Source organism: Amphiprion ocellaris, chromosome 3 (genome assembly GCF_022539595.1).
Source record: "Amphiprion ocellaris isolate individual 3 ecotype Okinawa chromosome 3, ASM2253959v1, whole genome shotgun sequence".
Lineage (NCBI taxonomy): Eukaryota > Metazoa > Chordata > Actinopteri > Pomacentridae > Amphiprion > Amphiprion ocellaris.
The window spans coordinates 26,428,842-26,445,721 of NC_072768.1; the positions used below are offsets into that span (position 1 = coordinate 26,428,842).

The following is a 16,880-nucleotide window of genomic DNA, read 5'->3' on the forward strand; positions in this document are numbered from 1 at the left end:
CAACCGTGCTTTTGTCAGTTTTTTTTTAGCGATAGACAGGGTTTACATGGAAAACAGGTCCCAGATCAAGGAGGTCATGACTGAGCATATCTCCTCTTCTCTCTTTTATCCTTTATACATTTATATCTCACTATAGCATGTGACTGCTTTGTGCTTCCTTTCCTCTCTGTACTTTGCTGCAGGAATCTTCCAGAGCTGCACATTTCTTATCTCTGGCTACTGGCCCAACCAACCTGCACCATATTTACTATTACCACTTAATGTCAGTGCACACTGGATGGTGATGACAGCAGGGGAATAACATGTAGGAAAGATGCAGCTTTAGCTGTGTTGTGCAGTTTTTTTAAGTATGACCAGACATTTGCACCAGTACCCATACGATATCAGTATCCATTTTAATATGCAGTTAAATCAGCCAGGCCAGTAAACTAGCTTAGCTCTAATGTGTGAAGATTGACATATACACTACCAGCAAAAGTTTGGACACATCTTCTCATTTTAATGTTTTTTGCTTTATTTTCATGACATTTCATGTACATTTCAGATTGTCACTGAAGGCAACAAAACTATGAACACACATGAATTATGTAGTAAATAAAAAAAAAGTGAAATAAGTCAAAGCATGTTTTATATTTTAGATTCTTCAAAATAGCCACCCTTTGCTTTGATTACTGCTTTGCACACTCTTGTCATTCTCTCCGTGAGCTTCATGAGGTAGTCACCTGAAATGGTTTTCCAACAGTCTTGAAGGAGTTCCCAGAGATGCTGAGCACTTGTTGTCCCTTTGGCCTTCACTCTGTGGTCCATCTCATCCCAAACCATCTGGATTGGGTTTAGGTCAGGTGACTGTGGAAGCCAGGTCATGTGACACAGCACTCCATCACTCTCCTTGTTGGTCAAATAGCCTTAACAAAGCCTGGAGATGTGTTTGTAGTCATTGTCCTGTTGAATAATAAATGATGGTCCAACTAAATACAAACTAGGTGGGATGGCATGTCACTGCAAGATGCTGTGGTAGCCATGCTGGTTCAGTTTGCCTTCAATTTTGAATAAACCCCCAACAGTGTCACCAGCAAAGCACCCCCACACCATCACACATCCTCCATGTTTCACGATAGGAACCATGCATGTACAGACCATCCGTTCACCTTTTCTGCGTCGCTCAAAGACACGGCGGGTGGAACCAAGGATCTCAAATTTGGACTCATCAGTCCAAAGCACAGATTTCCACTGGTCTAATGTCCATTCCTTGTGTTTCTTGGTCCAAACAAATCTCTTCTGCTTGTTGCTTTTCCTTAGTAGTGGTTTCTTAGCAGCTATTTGACCATAAAGGCCTGATTGGCACAGTCTCCTCTGAACAGTTGATGTAGAGATGTGTCTGCTGCTAGAACTCTGTATGGCATTTATCTGGGCTCTAATCTGAGACGCTGTTAACTTGCCATTTCTGAGGCAGGTGACTAGGATGAACTTCTCCTCAGCAGCAGAGGTGACTCTTGGTCTTCCTTTCCTGGGACGGTCCTCATGTGAGCCAGTTTCATTGTAGTGCTTGATGGTTTTTGTGACTGCATTTGGGTATACACTCAAAGTTGTTGCATATTTTGCGGACTGACTGACCTTCAGTTCTGAAAGTAATGAAGGGCTGTCGTTTCTCTTTACTTAGCTGATTGGTTCTTGCCATAACATGGATTCTAACAGTTGTCAAATAGGACTCTCAACTGTGTACCAACTTGACTTCTGCACAACACAAGTGATGATCCCAACCCCATTAAGAAGGCAAGAAATTCCACAAATTAACCTTGACAAGGCACACCGGTGACGTGAAAACCATTTCAGGTGACTACCTCATGAAACTCATTGAGAGATGGCCAAGGGTTTGCAAAACTGTCATCAGAGCAAAGGGTGGCTACTTTGAGGAATATAAAATATAAAACATATTTAGAGTTATTTCACAATTGTTTGTTTGCTGCATAATTCCATATGTCTTGCTTTATAGTTTTGATGCCTTCAGTATGCATCTACAATGTAGAAAGTAGTAAAAATAAAGAAAAAGCATTCAATGAGAAGGTGTATCCAAACTTTTGACTAATAGTGTATGTGTTGTCTAAAGTAGGTTGAGGAAAAGGAACTGTGATATGAGGGTGTGTTTTGGAAAAAAATGGATTCTGGCAGCCTTCAACAGATTCTCTCATTATAAATGAATGGTCCATCTCAGCAGACTTAGCCTTCTCACAATATTTAGCCTTTAATAAACTATCATTTTTTATACAAAGAGAGCTGAACTGACATCCCTTGGAAAACATAAAACTATAAACTCTCACCCTTGATCTGAGCGTATTCGATCAGCTGACCATAGTTGATTTGAGCTGCTTTTTCCAGACACTTTTGTACCACTTTCTTCATGTCCTCTGGAGGAACAGGTGTAGTAATGTCTTTCATCAAAACCTAAAACGACATAAGCATCTTATTTTAGGTTCAGAAAATTTAGTAATACATAAAAGAAAACAGAGCAGTTTTAGGAATTATATCTGCTCTTCAATCAATCAATCAATCAATTAATCAAACTTTATTTATATAGCACTTTTCATACAATAAAATTGCACTACAAAGTGCTTTATAACATTAAAAACATTACATTAAAAACAAGAAAACGTTTCCCTCCCACCCTGGGTATGAACATATAAACACACAACTGCACATACACACGCATACACACATGCTCACACACACTCTCACCATGGACTGTAGGGAGACATGGCATTGGCACTGAGGATCATGGAAAATGCTTCCACTGGGGTCGTCCACACAGGGAGGAGCCACAGGCCATGACCGCCGGGGGTGCCAGCACCCGGACCCCCGAACCCCGACAGACAGGGGGACCCCCACACCAAGGTGGGGAGCCCCCCAACCAGCTGGGCCGAAGGGACCCATGGACAGCACCCCCAGCAGCAGACCGGATACAGCCCCCAGTGTGGAGGACCCCCCTGAGGAAACACTGGAGTTAAAAAAAAATCTAAAACTTTAAAGTATGAGATAAAAGGCCTGTAAGCTAAGATAAATAAAGTGAACAGTTAAAAGAATAAAAATGCACAAAATAATAACTAAGTGATGATAAGAACATAAGAAGGAATTAAAAGGTTGATTAAAAGCCTGATTAAAAAGGTGCCTTCTTTTAAAAACATCAACAGTCTCTGCAGTCCTGAGGCTCTCTGGCAGGCTGTTCCACAGGCGGGGGCCGTAGTGGCTAAATGCCGCCTCACTGTGGGTTTTGCTTCTGGCTTGTGGTATAATTAAAAGGCCGGTGCCAGAGGACCTCAGGATCCGTGAGGGTCGATATGTTAAAAGAAGATCAGATAAATAAGAAGGCGCAAAGCCGTTAAGACTTTTAAAGTCTAATAAAAGAACCTTAAAATCGATACTGAAGTGGACAGGGAGCCAATGCAGCAACTTTAAAACTAGTGTAATGTGTTCCCGCCCTCTGGTCCTCGTCAGCACACGTGCGGCTGAGTTTTGCAGTAATTGTAGATTTAAAATACTCTTTTTGGGAAGACCATAGAACAGGGCATTACAGTAATCTAAAAGACAGGAGATAAAAGCATGCATTAGCACCTCCGTGCTGGCCTGAGAGAGGAACGGGCGGACTTGGGCTATGTTCTTCAGATGGTAAAAACCTATTTTTGTTATATTTTTAAGGTGTGAGATAAAATTCAGCTCAGAGTCAAAAATCACGTCCAGGATTTTCAATGGATTGGGCTGGTTTAAAATCTTGTAATTTTGATAAAAGTTTCTCTCTCTGGCCTTCAGGACCTATAACTAAAACCTCAGTTTTGTCCTGGTTGATTGTAGGATGTTCGCTGCCATCCATGACTTAATGTCTAAAATACAGTTTAAAAGGGCATCTATTGGCCCTGTGTCATCAGGAGACATGGCAATATACAGCTGTGTATCATCAGCGTAGCTATGGAAACTGATGGCATGTCTCCTGATGACGTCCCCAAGAGGAAGCATGTAAAGATTAAAAAGAATGGGACCTAAAATTGAACCTTGGGGAACCCCACACCTAATTTCATGGGTTCCTGAGGAACACGTATCCATACTTACATAAAAACATGGTCTGTGAGGTAAGAATTGAACCAGTTAAAAACAGTACCAGAGAGGCCGACCAGGTGTTTGAGTCTGTTTAATAAAATGTGATGGTCTACTGTATCAAAAGGGGCGCTTAGATCCAGCAGAACCAACACTGTGAGTTTTTTGTTATCCAAATTCCACCTGATGTCGTTTAAAATCTTTAAAAGTGCTGTCTCTGTACTGTGGTTCATCCTAAAACCAGACTGATGTCTTTCTAAAATGTTAATTCTGTTTAAAAGTCATTGACTTGGTTAAAAACCAGTTTTTCTAAAATCTTACTTAAAGATGGTAAGTTGGATACATGTCGGTAGTTATTAAAAACATTGGGGTCTAAATTGCTCTTCTTCAGAGCAGCCATTTTAAAGGCATTGGGGAAGACACCCGGCTGAAGAGAGCGATTCATTATGTTTAAAAACTGTTCCTCAAAGAATCTATAAAATGATTTTAAAAGTGATTTGTGGGAATCGGATCTAAAAGGCACATTGTTGGGTTTACTTGGGAGAAAACTCGACCAAGTGTCCTTGCATCAACCAGGGCAAAACTCTCCAGTGTTTCCTCAGGCAAGGACAACAGATCAGGTGTGTTAACAGGTAAAATTTGTTGGGATTAAAGGCTGGATCTGATGTCCTTGATTTTGGTTCTGAAGTGGTCTGCAAAGTTCTCACAAAGAGCATCTGTTGGCGCCTTGAAAGCTTTATTAAAATTAATACCTGTTAAAATATTGAAAGTGGAGAAGAGGAACTGGGGGTTGTTTTTATGGTCTGTGATAAGTTGTGAGAAATGGAAAGTTCTTGCCTGTTTCATTGCGTTATTGTAGGTTTTGAGTTGTTAACGTAAAATTTCGTGATGTACTGTTAATTTGAATTTCCTCCACCTCCTCTCAGCATTCCTGCAGTCTCTTTTTAATTGATTTGTTTTATCGTTTTTTCTCCATGGGGGTATAGATTTTCTTTTGATTGTTTTAGTTAAAAGTGGAGCTACTGAGTCCAGAGTTGACTTCAGTCTATTGTTCAGTCCCTCCAGGATTTCGCGGGCATTTTTCGAGATTGTTGTGGCCGAAAATGCCTGAATTTGCGGCAGCTTTTCTAAAAAATTGCGATGTAAGTTGCGATGTTTTGAGCTTATTTGTTGCGATGAAATTGCGGGAGACAGTGACAGTTGCAAAAAAGCTGCATTTTTTTCAGCTTTTAGAACATGTTACAACATTGTAATTGACAATATTTATTCAGACATTAATTATTTAACGCTCCAATCCATTTACACAAAGATTGGCATACCATGGTAGGAAATTAGCAGCAGCCAGATACTGGTTTAACATGAAGTCGTTGGTAGATTTGAGGCACAAAATGAAAATTTACTATGGAATGAATCACATTTGGACATATCTGTCAATGGCTTAGAAAGTTAATTTCACTTCCTGGCACACACGTATTCACACACTCATGGCTTGTCATGTCAGTTAACAAGAAAAGCTCTCAGAGAACGCAATACTCCACCAAGATTGTTCATTACCTGACCCTGCGCTGAACACAGGCGTGTATTATGGATGTGTACATACCGAATCGCGTGACGTAAATATGTAGCGGGCGGTAGGAACTGATGGGACTCAGACACACTCCCACCATTTAATCAGTTGTTCCTTGTATCATTTCCGATACATCCACAGCGGTGAATTTGTAGTAGGATCGCAATGATGTGATCATCAGCAGGCTGCTCAGGTAGCGTTCACTTGTTGCCATGGTTACCGTGCCGCTATCAGAGGCAATGCCGCTATCTCAATGGGAAATTAGCAAATCTGTGGATCCAGACTATAAGCTGCATCACTGCCAAAATCTAATCACTTGGTCCTTGTGTCATTTCTGACCTTCCCTGAAAATTTCATCCAAATCCCTTAGTCCGTTTTTGAGTAATGTTGCTAACAGAGGAATGATTCCGATACACCACTCATCACATAACTCCGCCGTGTTTCTTGGCGGAGAAATTAATCTAACTTCCCTTCATTCTTTCAGAGCTCCAACAGATCTGGATGCAACAGTTTCCACCACGGTGATTTGTCTGGTCTGTGGTCCGCTCGTTTCAGCCGCTCTCCTAATATGTTGCGTGGCAGTGTTTGTCAATCGATGATTTTTTTTTTATTTATTTTTTTCTGTATTCCACCACAATATTGCATGGATGTAAAACAGTTTACTTCCGCTTGGTGAAGAACATCAGGGAATTGTTTTTCACGGTCTGTAGCAGGAATTTTTGTTGGTAAATGAGTGACATTAGAATGGGACATGTCTGTATCTCCAAACCAGAAACAAGGAAGTGAATTCGGTGATGTATGTGCATTACGTTTGCACTGGGGACTGCTATGATTGGTGGAACTCACAGGAGGCGGGCCAAAATTGTGGAAAAGTTGCGATGATTGGACAAAATTGCAAGGTCGCGCAGAATTCGCGGAGATTGGTTGAATTCGCATGATCGCAACATCGCAAATTCCTGGAGGGACTGACTGTTAAAATTATCAACGATAAAATCACATGGTGCAGGTAAAATTTCAGCAGGAGTGCTCAGTAAAATCTCAATAAAATTTGCAGCCACTTCAGAAGTTAGGTAGCGTTTCCCTCCCGCTGGTTAAAACTGGTGATAAAAAACACACAGTAATGGTCAGACACAGCCAGGTCAACAACAGAGGATACACCAATGGACAGGCCTTGAGTTAATAGGTTATAACCAGGTCCAGGGTGTGTCCTCTGTTGTGAGTCAGCTGCATGACATGTTTAAAATCAAGGCAGTTTAAAAAATTTAAAAAGTCTCTGGACATTGGGTCCGAGATTTTGTCAATGTGTAGATTAAAATCACCAGTTATTAAAATTCTGTTGTATTTGGTGTGAATAATTGATAATAGTTCTGATAATTCACTGATAAAAAGGTTGGAGTGATGGGGTGGTCTGTACACTGTTGAACAGAGGATCTGGGTGCTGCTGAAAACAAAGGCATGATGCTCAAATGATGAGTAACTGTTAAAAAACACTTCAGTTGGGGTGAGTGCTTTACTTGTAATGGAGGCTGTTCCGCCTCCTCTTCTACCTTGTCTGATGGAGAATAAAAAGTTAAAATTCATGGGGAAGCCTCGGTGAGAGCAGTAGGTGCATCAGTGCCAAGCCATGTCTCTGTCAGGAGAAGACTATCCAATTTATTATCTAAAATCAAATTGTGAGTAATAAAGTTTTGTTTAAAAGAGAGCACACGTTCAGTACGGCCATGTTGATGCTCGTGCTGAACGTGCGCTCCTCCTGGCGTTTCAGTGGAAACAGGGTTCTTGGCCTAAAAACAGTCCGGGTTTTGTTTGATCTGTTAAAAATGACAGTTGGGATATTGTGAGTGATGCTGTCTGGTGTTTCTGTGGGCAGAGGGGAAGTGTGAGGGGTGTGTGATGAGTGGGCATCGCTTATGGGAAGTCAGTCAGCTGGTGTTGACTGAACAGCATGGAGAATTTTTCCTGTTAAAACCGAGCTGTGTGCTCGGATGCAGTCCGTCGCGACGATAAAATCCAGGGCGGCTCCAGAATAGGTTAAAATTGTCAATAAAATTCAGGTTGTGCGCTGTGCAAGTGTGTCGGAGCCAGGTGCTTAAGCTGAGCAATCTGGAGAAGCGCTTGGCACTGCGAGACAGAGTCAGTATGGGCCCACTAATGAAGACTGACTTAGCTTTTCAGAAGGCTGAAGAGGTCCTTAAAATCCTCTTTAGTCAGCTCGGACTGCCGCCGGGCCGTGTCGTTTGTGCCAACATGAATTATCACAGGGCATACTGATGATGGGATGGACTGTAGCAGCTCAGGAAGTTTGTCCAGGATAACGGCAACGGTGGCGCCAGGAAAACACCGTGTAGTGGCGCTGAAGAAACGGATATCTCTGATAATGCTGTTGCCGATAATGAGTGTTGTGAGACTGAACAGAGGATGAGGTGACTGGTGGGACAAGCCAGCAACGTCACCATCAGGAGCTGGGGAGCGCTTCACTGGCACCTTCAGGTGATGGGCAGGGAGAGGAGCCGGACCCGGACCCGGACCTGGGCATGTGTCCATCCGCCGTCGTGCTGAGGCGGGCCGCTCAGCGGGAGGAGAGGCGGTGGTACTTGTGCCGACAGTAGTGCATGATCTGGCGGAGGGGAGCTCCGTGGGCTCCCTGCAATAGCGAGTGGTGATGACCGCTACTGCAGGGAGCTGCCTCATCTCCGGGATGAGGATCCAGGATTGTGCCAGGGCAGTGGAGGCTCCCAGAACACCTCTGCACAACCTCCTCTAGAAGCGTCCAGCATGAAGCAGAGGTCGAGGCCTGGGATGACAGCTGCTGATATGGGACCGCAACCGGCGGGGACGCCGATCCAGCGGAGTGCATAGCTGTCTCAGTGTCCAGCAGCAGAGGGGATCCACTGGGCCCAAGGATGTCGGGCCATTGTGGCAGCGAGCCCCAGACACACTGTTGGCTGCTGGTGCAGAGAAAACCACAGGAGCTGAGCTCAGGCCTTCACTGGCAGCTGGCTTTTCTTCAATCTGCAACAGAGCCATGAAGCAATTCGAGAGGGAGAGTGGGGGTGAGACGGCTCTGACTGGGGTCTTCGGCCTGCCCCAGATCACTACCTCTGTCCATGATCACTGGTGGTTGGGTGTAGAGCAGGATGACGGCCGTGGACAGGAGGGATCCCATGGTGCCGTGTCCTGGAAGGCCGCAGAGAGAAAGGCAATCCGCATGGACTGGTCATAGGCCACATCCATAGACCTGGCCAGCAGAGCGTCTTTGTCCCTCAGTTCATTGGAAAGCCGGTGAATATCTTCCAGCAGGTCAGCAATCTTTTTATTAGCCATCCTAAGTTGTAGGTCTTCCCCAGGGTACGTGGATGTAGCCATGCAACACTGAGCTACGGATCGTAGCAGCGTGCAGTGTTGTCACTTTCCAAGACAGTTCAGATCGCAGACGTACTAAAGCTTGTGCTGAACACTCACCACAGGCAAATTGTTATTTCCAAGGAGAATTTTTGCTGTGTACGATCACTTGTGATAGAAAAAAGCAAATCTGCTGCGCTCAGAGTGCCGGCTGTCACTGATGTGTCACTCTTCTAACTTAGGAACTGGGTCTGTTCTCTGTTAATATTTAGGCGAGCTCCAGAGGTGTTCGAACTCATTAGGAGAGGGAAATCTAGCTAAATTGTTATGCTCTTTATATAAAACACAATTTGAAACTGGGGATTTCCTCTTTAATGTATTAGTTCATTCATTTCTTAAAAGTGAATGTTTGCTGTACGCCACATTGAGATAAATTTAAAATGATATCATTTACACATTCTTTCCAACAGCTGGTGATGTTGAGTGATGGAAAGTATTTTCTCAAGTATGATACTCCAGTACAATTATGAGATATTTCATTTGAGTATTTAAAGATTATAGTGTTCATACTTCTGCTCCACTGCATTTTATTGAGCAGCTAAAGTTACTAGTTAGCTAGAATTTACACAGAGCATATGATTTGCAAAAACAATATGTCACATTATGATGGATCAAAGGCTGAGAAGTCTGCTATAAAATTGAACAAGATAAGAAATAGCTAATAAAAAAGAAAATCTGCTTACAGTACCTCAAGAGCCTGATGACGTAGCTCTCTGAAAGGGTTAATTTAGGATATCTTCCCTGCATTTGGTGGGTGTTTATTGCAGAAGTTTAGCTTTTGCTAATGAAAACATTTTGCTAAGGAACGGCGGAGTTATGCGACGACTGGCGTGCATTTGTCCGTCTGTCTGTCTGTCTATCTGTTAGCAACATTACTCAAAAACGGACTAACAGATTTGGATAAAATTTTCAGGGAAGGTCAGAAATGACACAAGGACCAAGTGATTAGATTTTGGCAGTGATGCAGCTTATAGTCTGGATTCACAGATTTGCTTAAGATTTCTGTATCATTGCGAGATGGTAGCATGGTGTTACTGTAACTATGACAACAAATGAACACTATGTCAGCTACCTGCTGATGATCACATGATTGAGATCCTACTACAAATCGACTGCTGCAGACTTATTGGGACTTATCCGTCGGAAATGATACAAGGAACAATTGATTAAATCGTAGGGGTGTTTCCAAGTTCCACCAATTCCCACCACCCGCTACATATTTAGGTCACGCAATTCGGTATCTGTACATAACGTACACATGCATAACACACGCCTATGCTCAGTGTAAGGTCATTTTGTTTGTGAGTGCATCTGTATTAAATGGCCACATTCTATGGTGCTGTGATTTCTGCATTGAATTGTTTAACGATTTCATTTGTTGGAAATCATACGACTGAGCAGCCTTGGTGGAGTACTGTGACCTCTGAGTGCTTTTCTTGTATTAAATATGGGCAGCATTTGTTAGCAGCATTTCTGACTAATGCCTGTCTTCTTTGTCCCAGCAACTGTATTTAAGTTCTACTAATTAGCTTTGCAAAGTTTTGAGAAGATGCAATTTGGCCATACGGACATAGAACTTTTCTGGTCTGCACATGTACATTGCATGCTTTAACAACACACAAACAAATGCCCACAAAGTTTGCACAAACATATTAGAAAAGCTGAAGTACTTAAATGTACTGCATTACCCGTTCCTGCAGGGAGAGCGTTGCCTTCAGGGCCCCATCTGGTCGTCCAAAGGGAAAGCAGTACCTGCAGATGCAAAATGTGGGCAGGCATCACATTTAGAAACAATCTCAAGGACAACTACGTGGAAAAAAAAAGAAGTAGAAGAATAGGAAGATGGGAGCAGCAGCCGAAAATGTCGGTCAGCGTCAACAGATGGCTGCCTCCTTTCGTCTAATTACACTGATGAAGGAAGCTTTTCTCACCTCCATCTCCATCTGAGCACAGACTAGGCGGTTCAGGGAGGTTTCACGTTGCTAATTGACAAGTGAACAGTACTTAATAAACAAAGGCACACAGTCATGCAGGTCAGACATTTATTAGACAAAAACCTACAGGCAGATGTTATGTTCCTTCACACTAATACAATTGAAAAAAGTGATAAAACCAAGTGGATTTAAAAAGTATTAACAGGTAGGACTTTGTTTGAAGATTCCATTTGTATATAAAGTCAGGAGATCATGATGTTCATTTTAAAGAAAACTGTAAAATTAGTTAAGGACCAAAATACACTGTAAAATAGAATGGAAACAGAATTATCTTTGATGAATATGGGTTTGAGTCTGTCAAAGGAGGTATATAATAAATATATAACAATATAATATATAGTATATTACATATATATAATATGATAGAACATCTGAGGTGAAAATTATAGTTAAATGAAAAAAAATCAGTTGAAGACATAATTCATTCTATTAAGTTTGAAAAAAAATGTAAATTACTGAGTTAAATATATTAAAAAAAATCTCATTTGCTTTACAGTTTACCCTTGTTTATAGCATAATATCAAATATGGGCTGTTTTTAGCTGTATTTGTTACTAATGCTTTTCTTCTTTGTCTTAGCAACTGCATTTAAGTCTGCTAATTTGTTCCGTAAAGTTTTGAGCAGATGCAATTTACTGCTTGGATTAAATACTGCGTTAAGTTCTTTCTAGTACAAGGCACAAGCTTTTGTCACTAGAGACTGGGGATCACCTACTGAGTCCAGGGTGTGGTTAGGTTTAGACAACAAAAGTACATTGATTAAGGTGAGAAAAAATCACTGCATGTCAAGATGCAGTTTTTACAAACAAAATAACAGAGTACAAGGGAAATGTTTTGAGAGGACACTAGAGAGTGGTGATAATAATGCTAGGACACACTTGTAGGCAGTAGGGTTGGAAAAAGAATCACATGTAGCACTGCAGTGATTTATGCAAGTGTTGTCCTACTGATGAGGATGTTTTTATTTATTTATTTATTAATGTGCATGTGTATTTCTAAAGTTGCAGAGAACTGTCTGGGCACCATAATGAGTGGATAATAATGGAATATAAATACGCTACCATTCAAAAGTTTGGGTTCACTTAGAAATGTTCTTATTTCTGAAAGAAAATGAGTTTTTTTTAAAATCAATGAAGATAACATTAAATGAATCAGAAATACAGTCTAGACATTGTTAATGTGGTAAATGACTATTCTAGCAGGAAACAGCTGATTTTTAATGGAATAGCTACATAGGGGTACAGAGGAACATTTCCAGCAACCATCACTCCCATGTGTGATTAGCTACATTGTGTTAGCTAATCGTATTGAAAGGGTAATTGATGATTAGAAAAGCCTTGTGCAATTATGCTAGCACATGAATAAAAGTGCGAGTTTTCGTGGATTCTGATTCTGAAGTAACAACCTAACAAAGTGAGAAAAGAGCTCAGCAGTGTGTTCAGTCGACCGCCTCGGACTATATATTCTGTTTGATGGTAAAATCTAGTATCCTTTAAAGAAAATATGAAGGGGCTGGACAGTAATATTACCAGCTAAATCCAGGTTACAAAATCTGACACAGAAAAGTGGAGACTATAGTCATTATATAAAATGCCAGTCAATTTGCAAGCACACCTTTTATAAACATGCAAAAGATTTGATCTCTTTTGGAGAATTCTATACAAGTAATACAAAGCAGTATGAAGTCTTCAAATGTTAAAGCATTTTTACTTTCCATTTCATTGTCTTAAAACACAATAATTAGGGCATGTGCTTAAGTTCAGACAAGTTTGCACTTAACACCCTTTAGCAGGTTTAAAAATGCTCTTTCTTTGTTTTTCCTTTGGTGACTACGAATGCTTTTATTTTTTGCCATCTTTTCCTTGCAGATCACTTCAACTTCTGCCATATCTTAGGCCGCCTTGTACCACGTTTAAGATTTTCCCACAGATTATTAATAATGCACAGATCAGAGCTACTCAAAAACTTTTAGCTCGTGTTTCTTAAAGTTGTCTGTTGTAATTTTGAGGTTTAATTTAGGACGATTGCCCTGCCGGATATTTAGTGGAATCCATTATTCTCATGTTTTTTGTGTCTCCACTATGGATAATACAGATGTTGTCTTGTGTACTTCAGATAGGATGGCATGTGAGGTTTCCCACCCAACAACTCATGCATATAGTACCATTTGTACATCAGTAGAATGGTGCAGCACTATCCTGTGTCAAATAAACTTTCCTGCAGCGCCTCTACAGTCATAGCTGTCAAGCAAAGAACCTGAAGCCTTTCTTGGTCTTCCAGATCTTGTTTTTACTTTCACAATTCTTCTTACTTGCCACTTGTTAGTGACATATTGATAAGTGGAAATTTCAAACCGGAAGTGCGTACATATCACATCAGATCAGTCAGTTGCTGAAAGGTGCCCATGGTTGGTGACTGTTTCTGCAAGGTTACAAGACTCAGAGAATTTATCAGTTCTGGGAAGGTCATCAGCTGATAATTTGACAACATTTGACAACATCTTCAACATTTGAAGAATAACTACTTTTAAATGACATTGGTTTCCTCTTTTCACATTAAAGAAATATTAACTAAATATTAGGGCTGGGGCCTTAACGAGTTAATTTCGATTAATTAAATACAGCAAAAATAACGCGTTAAAAATAATAACGCAATTAATTGCACCCTCCTCTGTTCCCTCATTTCTGGCTCACCGGTAACTCTGATGAACACTCCAGCCCAGTAGATGGCGGTAATGAACCTAAAGTCTGTTTGTAGCCATGAAGAAGAAGCACAGGAAGTACTGAGTGAAGTCAGGCACTGGTGAACAGTGAAGGAAGACGAGATTGAGCTTGTTGGGCAGAAAGCTTCCTTTTAAAAATCTTCCCGATGGCAGCTTGGATAAAAGCCTGGTTGTGTGCAAATTGTACAACAAAGAGTTTTCTGATCACTGCAGCATTTCAAGCCGACAGTATCACCTCAATGTAAAACATGTTGCTGTTAGCACCAGAGCTAACTTTAGCTACGAGTCATGCTAACGGCTGACAGTGTAGCCATCCCATAATAGACCACTTTTCTAGACAGTGCTTGAGTTTACAGAAAGTCTTAAAATGTTGAATAAAATCGCTATAATTGCACTTAGATTTGCAGTAATCTGTGAATGTAGCAGACAGATGAAAAATGCAGATAAATAGAAATGAAACATTTTTGTGGTTTAAGTTTTTACTCCGTCAAGGCTCTGCCTCCTTGGAGGAGGAATAACCTAAACAACAAAAATATCTCTTTTAACAACTTAATTATAAAATTTTTGTTTATAAAAAAGTACACTCCTATAAAAAAGAACCATCAAAATTACACCATTTATCAGACCCAGAAAAGATGAAAACAGAAAGAATCTCTGGATTTTCAACTTTCTGAAGCTCCTTGAACTACTTATGCTGATTTTATGTCATACAGTGGAAAAAACAACTAAATTCAGGCTTTAAGTCATGAAAATCACTTTTTTCTATATGTCCCATTTTCCTTTTTTAAAATAAATTTAAAATTATAAACACGTATATGTCTTTTCATTAATTCAACTGTCAACCACAATTTTATTTGAATTGAAAAACTTCACTTATTGTGTCAAATATTGCTATTTGACAAAACTGCAATTAATTGAGATTAATTAATTACAACGCCTGTAATTAATTAGATTAAATTTTTTAATCGCGTCCCACCACTACTAAATATATACACAAGCATTTGAAAGTTTGGGGTCACTCAGGCAATTCCATGTGTTCAATGAAAACTCACATTTTTTTCATATGCTAGCATAATTACACAAGGGTTTTCCAATCATCAATTAGCCTTTCAATACGATTAGCTAACACAATGTACCATTAGAACACAGGAGTGGTGGTCGCTGGAAATGTTCCTCTGTACCCCTATGTAGATATTCCATTAAAAATTCCGTTTCCAGCTAGAATAGTCATTTACCACATTAACAATGTCTAGACTGTATTTTGGATTCATTTAATGTTATCCTCATTGAAAGAAAAATGCTTTTCTTTCAAAAATAAGGACATTTCTAAGTGACCTAAAACTTTTGAATATATGCTAGTGTAGTTTGCAGTGAGGTGCCTGAACTTTTGCATGCAACTGTAGTGGTCATGTAGAGGCTATCTGCTGAGGAACCCATGAAATCAACATTCTCTACCACCTCGTTCTTTATCTGAGAGATTCAACTGTTGGTGAGTATGAGTAACGACAGAGTTCACTGTAAAACAAAGGTGATTAGGTAATCTTTTGACAATGTTTCTCCAGAGAAAGAATAAATAATAATTATTAAAGGCAGATAAAATTTATAGTCTTAGATGAATTTTGAGTAGCTGAGCACAGGTTTAATCAAAACCAAACCGTGGAAATCCTGCCCTTGTCTGGGTGTCATTAGCATAATCTCAGCATTGTCCTGGCGATTGTTTACCAGCATTAGCCTCTTGTTGAGGTGAGTTAGTAATGACTCCTGCTGACTGGCCCACCTCACCCCCCACCTGGTCCCTCCTCTCTGTTCTGGGGCCAGATGGAGGGCCCCTCTCAGGCGTGAAGGGTTTAAAGAGCTGGGCTACAGGACAGTTAATGGCACAGGTCCTTTCAGACTAGTGTTGCTCAAGGTCTCGGGGCTGTCGCTTTCACACCGTGCTCACAATGTGTTCACACAGTGGCGGTGGCACTGAATGGCAGTGCGCAGATGCAGGGAGGTCTCATCAGCCGCCGCCGCCGATGCATGTCGTGGACCTGTTGTGTGCCACTGATGAGGCTAAAAATACCCCAACTGATTCATTTCAATGAGATGGACGAAAGAGAGCATACCAGTCAGACTACATGTTTTAGGTGGTTTTCTTCAAACCACTTTTACACCACAGCTAAGCTTTGAGGAAAACATGATGATGTTTTTACAGGTTAGGGTGTATTTTTCCTACAGGTCCTTGTTATTATGGTTCCATATTCACATCTGTATAACATCAAAATCTACTGGCAAGTCAAAACTTGCTGCAGTCAAACTTACATTATTGTTATAATGGAATACAAAAATATCAAAACAATCTGCACTTTTCATTTTCTGTCACGCTACTGGTCCATATTTGCATGTGTGTCATATTATTTGACAAACATAGGAGAAAATGATGTTAAAGCTGAAGAAGGTGATTAAATGCACCAGATAACATTGTTTATTAGATAAACTTAATAATGGTTACATTTCAAAACACATAATTAGACATTGTTGCACATGTATGCTGTGTCTCTGGAAGACTGGACAGACACTTGACTATCTAAAATGAAGTTTTTCACTATTGTGAGAAACAGCAACGAATTTCCACACACCCCTCCAAAACCCTAACTATCTGCATGGATAGATCAAAGTGAGAAACTATACTTTCTGTAGTTTTAAGTGAATATTCAGAATATTCAGTCAATATTCAGATTTTTGTACAGTTCAGAAATAAATAGAAGGCAGTGGTTTTCAGAAGTCTAGTGTATAATTCCAACAAGATGGTGTTCATACCTGAAATGTGTGATCTGGCTCTCCAGCAGAGTCATCAGGCGACTTCTGATGGCCTCAAACTGCTCTTTCTCCTCCACAGTCACCGTCCCCATCCCATCCGGCCTGAGGACACAAGAAATTAAGACATGAGACAGCATTAGCTAACTTTTACCTTTAACTGATAATGGGGTATAACATATTCAGAAATGCAGCATTTTTAAAAATTTTTTTTAGGAATGCAGCATTTGTTTATTTATCAGTTACTGATGATCGGAAATCACGGCAACATAGAATGTGGCCATTTAATAAAGATGCAGTCACAAACAAAATGA

The 16,880-nt window shown here is 40.5% G+C and overlaps 1 protein-coding gene across 8 annotated transcripts in view; it reads right to left on the bottom strand.

The window, feature by feature from the left end:
* cadps2 (Ca++-dependent secretion activator 2) overlaps positions 1 to 16,880 on the bottom strand; it is a 388,988-nt gene that overhangs the window by 100,440 nt on the left and 271,668 nt on the right. For all 8 annotated transcript variants that reach the window (XM_055006857.1, XM_055006836.1, XM_055006847.1 and 5 more), the window contains exons 14-16: positions 16,570 to 16,671; positions 10,741 to 10,804; positions 2,319 to 2,442 (exon numbers count right to left, since the gene is read on the bottom strand). In XM_055006857.1, the coding sequence (XP_054862832.1) occupies positions 2,319 to 2,442; positions 10,741 to 10,804; positions 16,570 to 16,671 (290 nt within the window). The remainder of the gene's footprint in view (positions 1 to 2,318; positions 2,443 to 10,740; positions 10,805 to 16,569; positions 16,672 to 16,880) is intronic.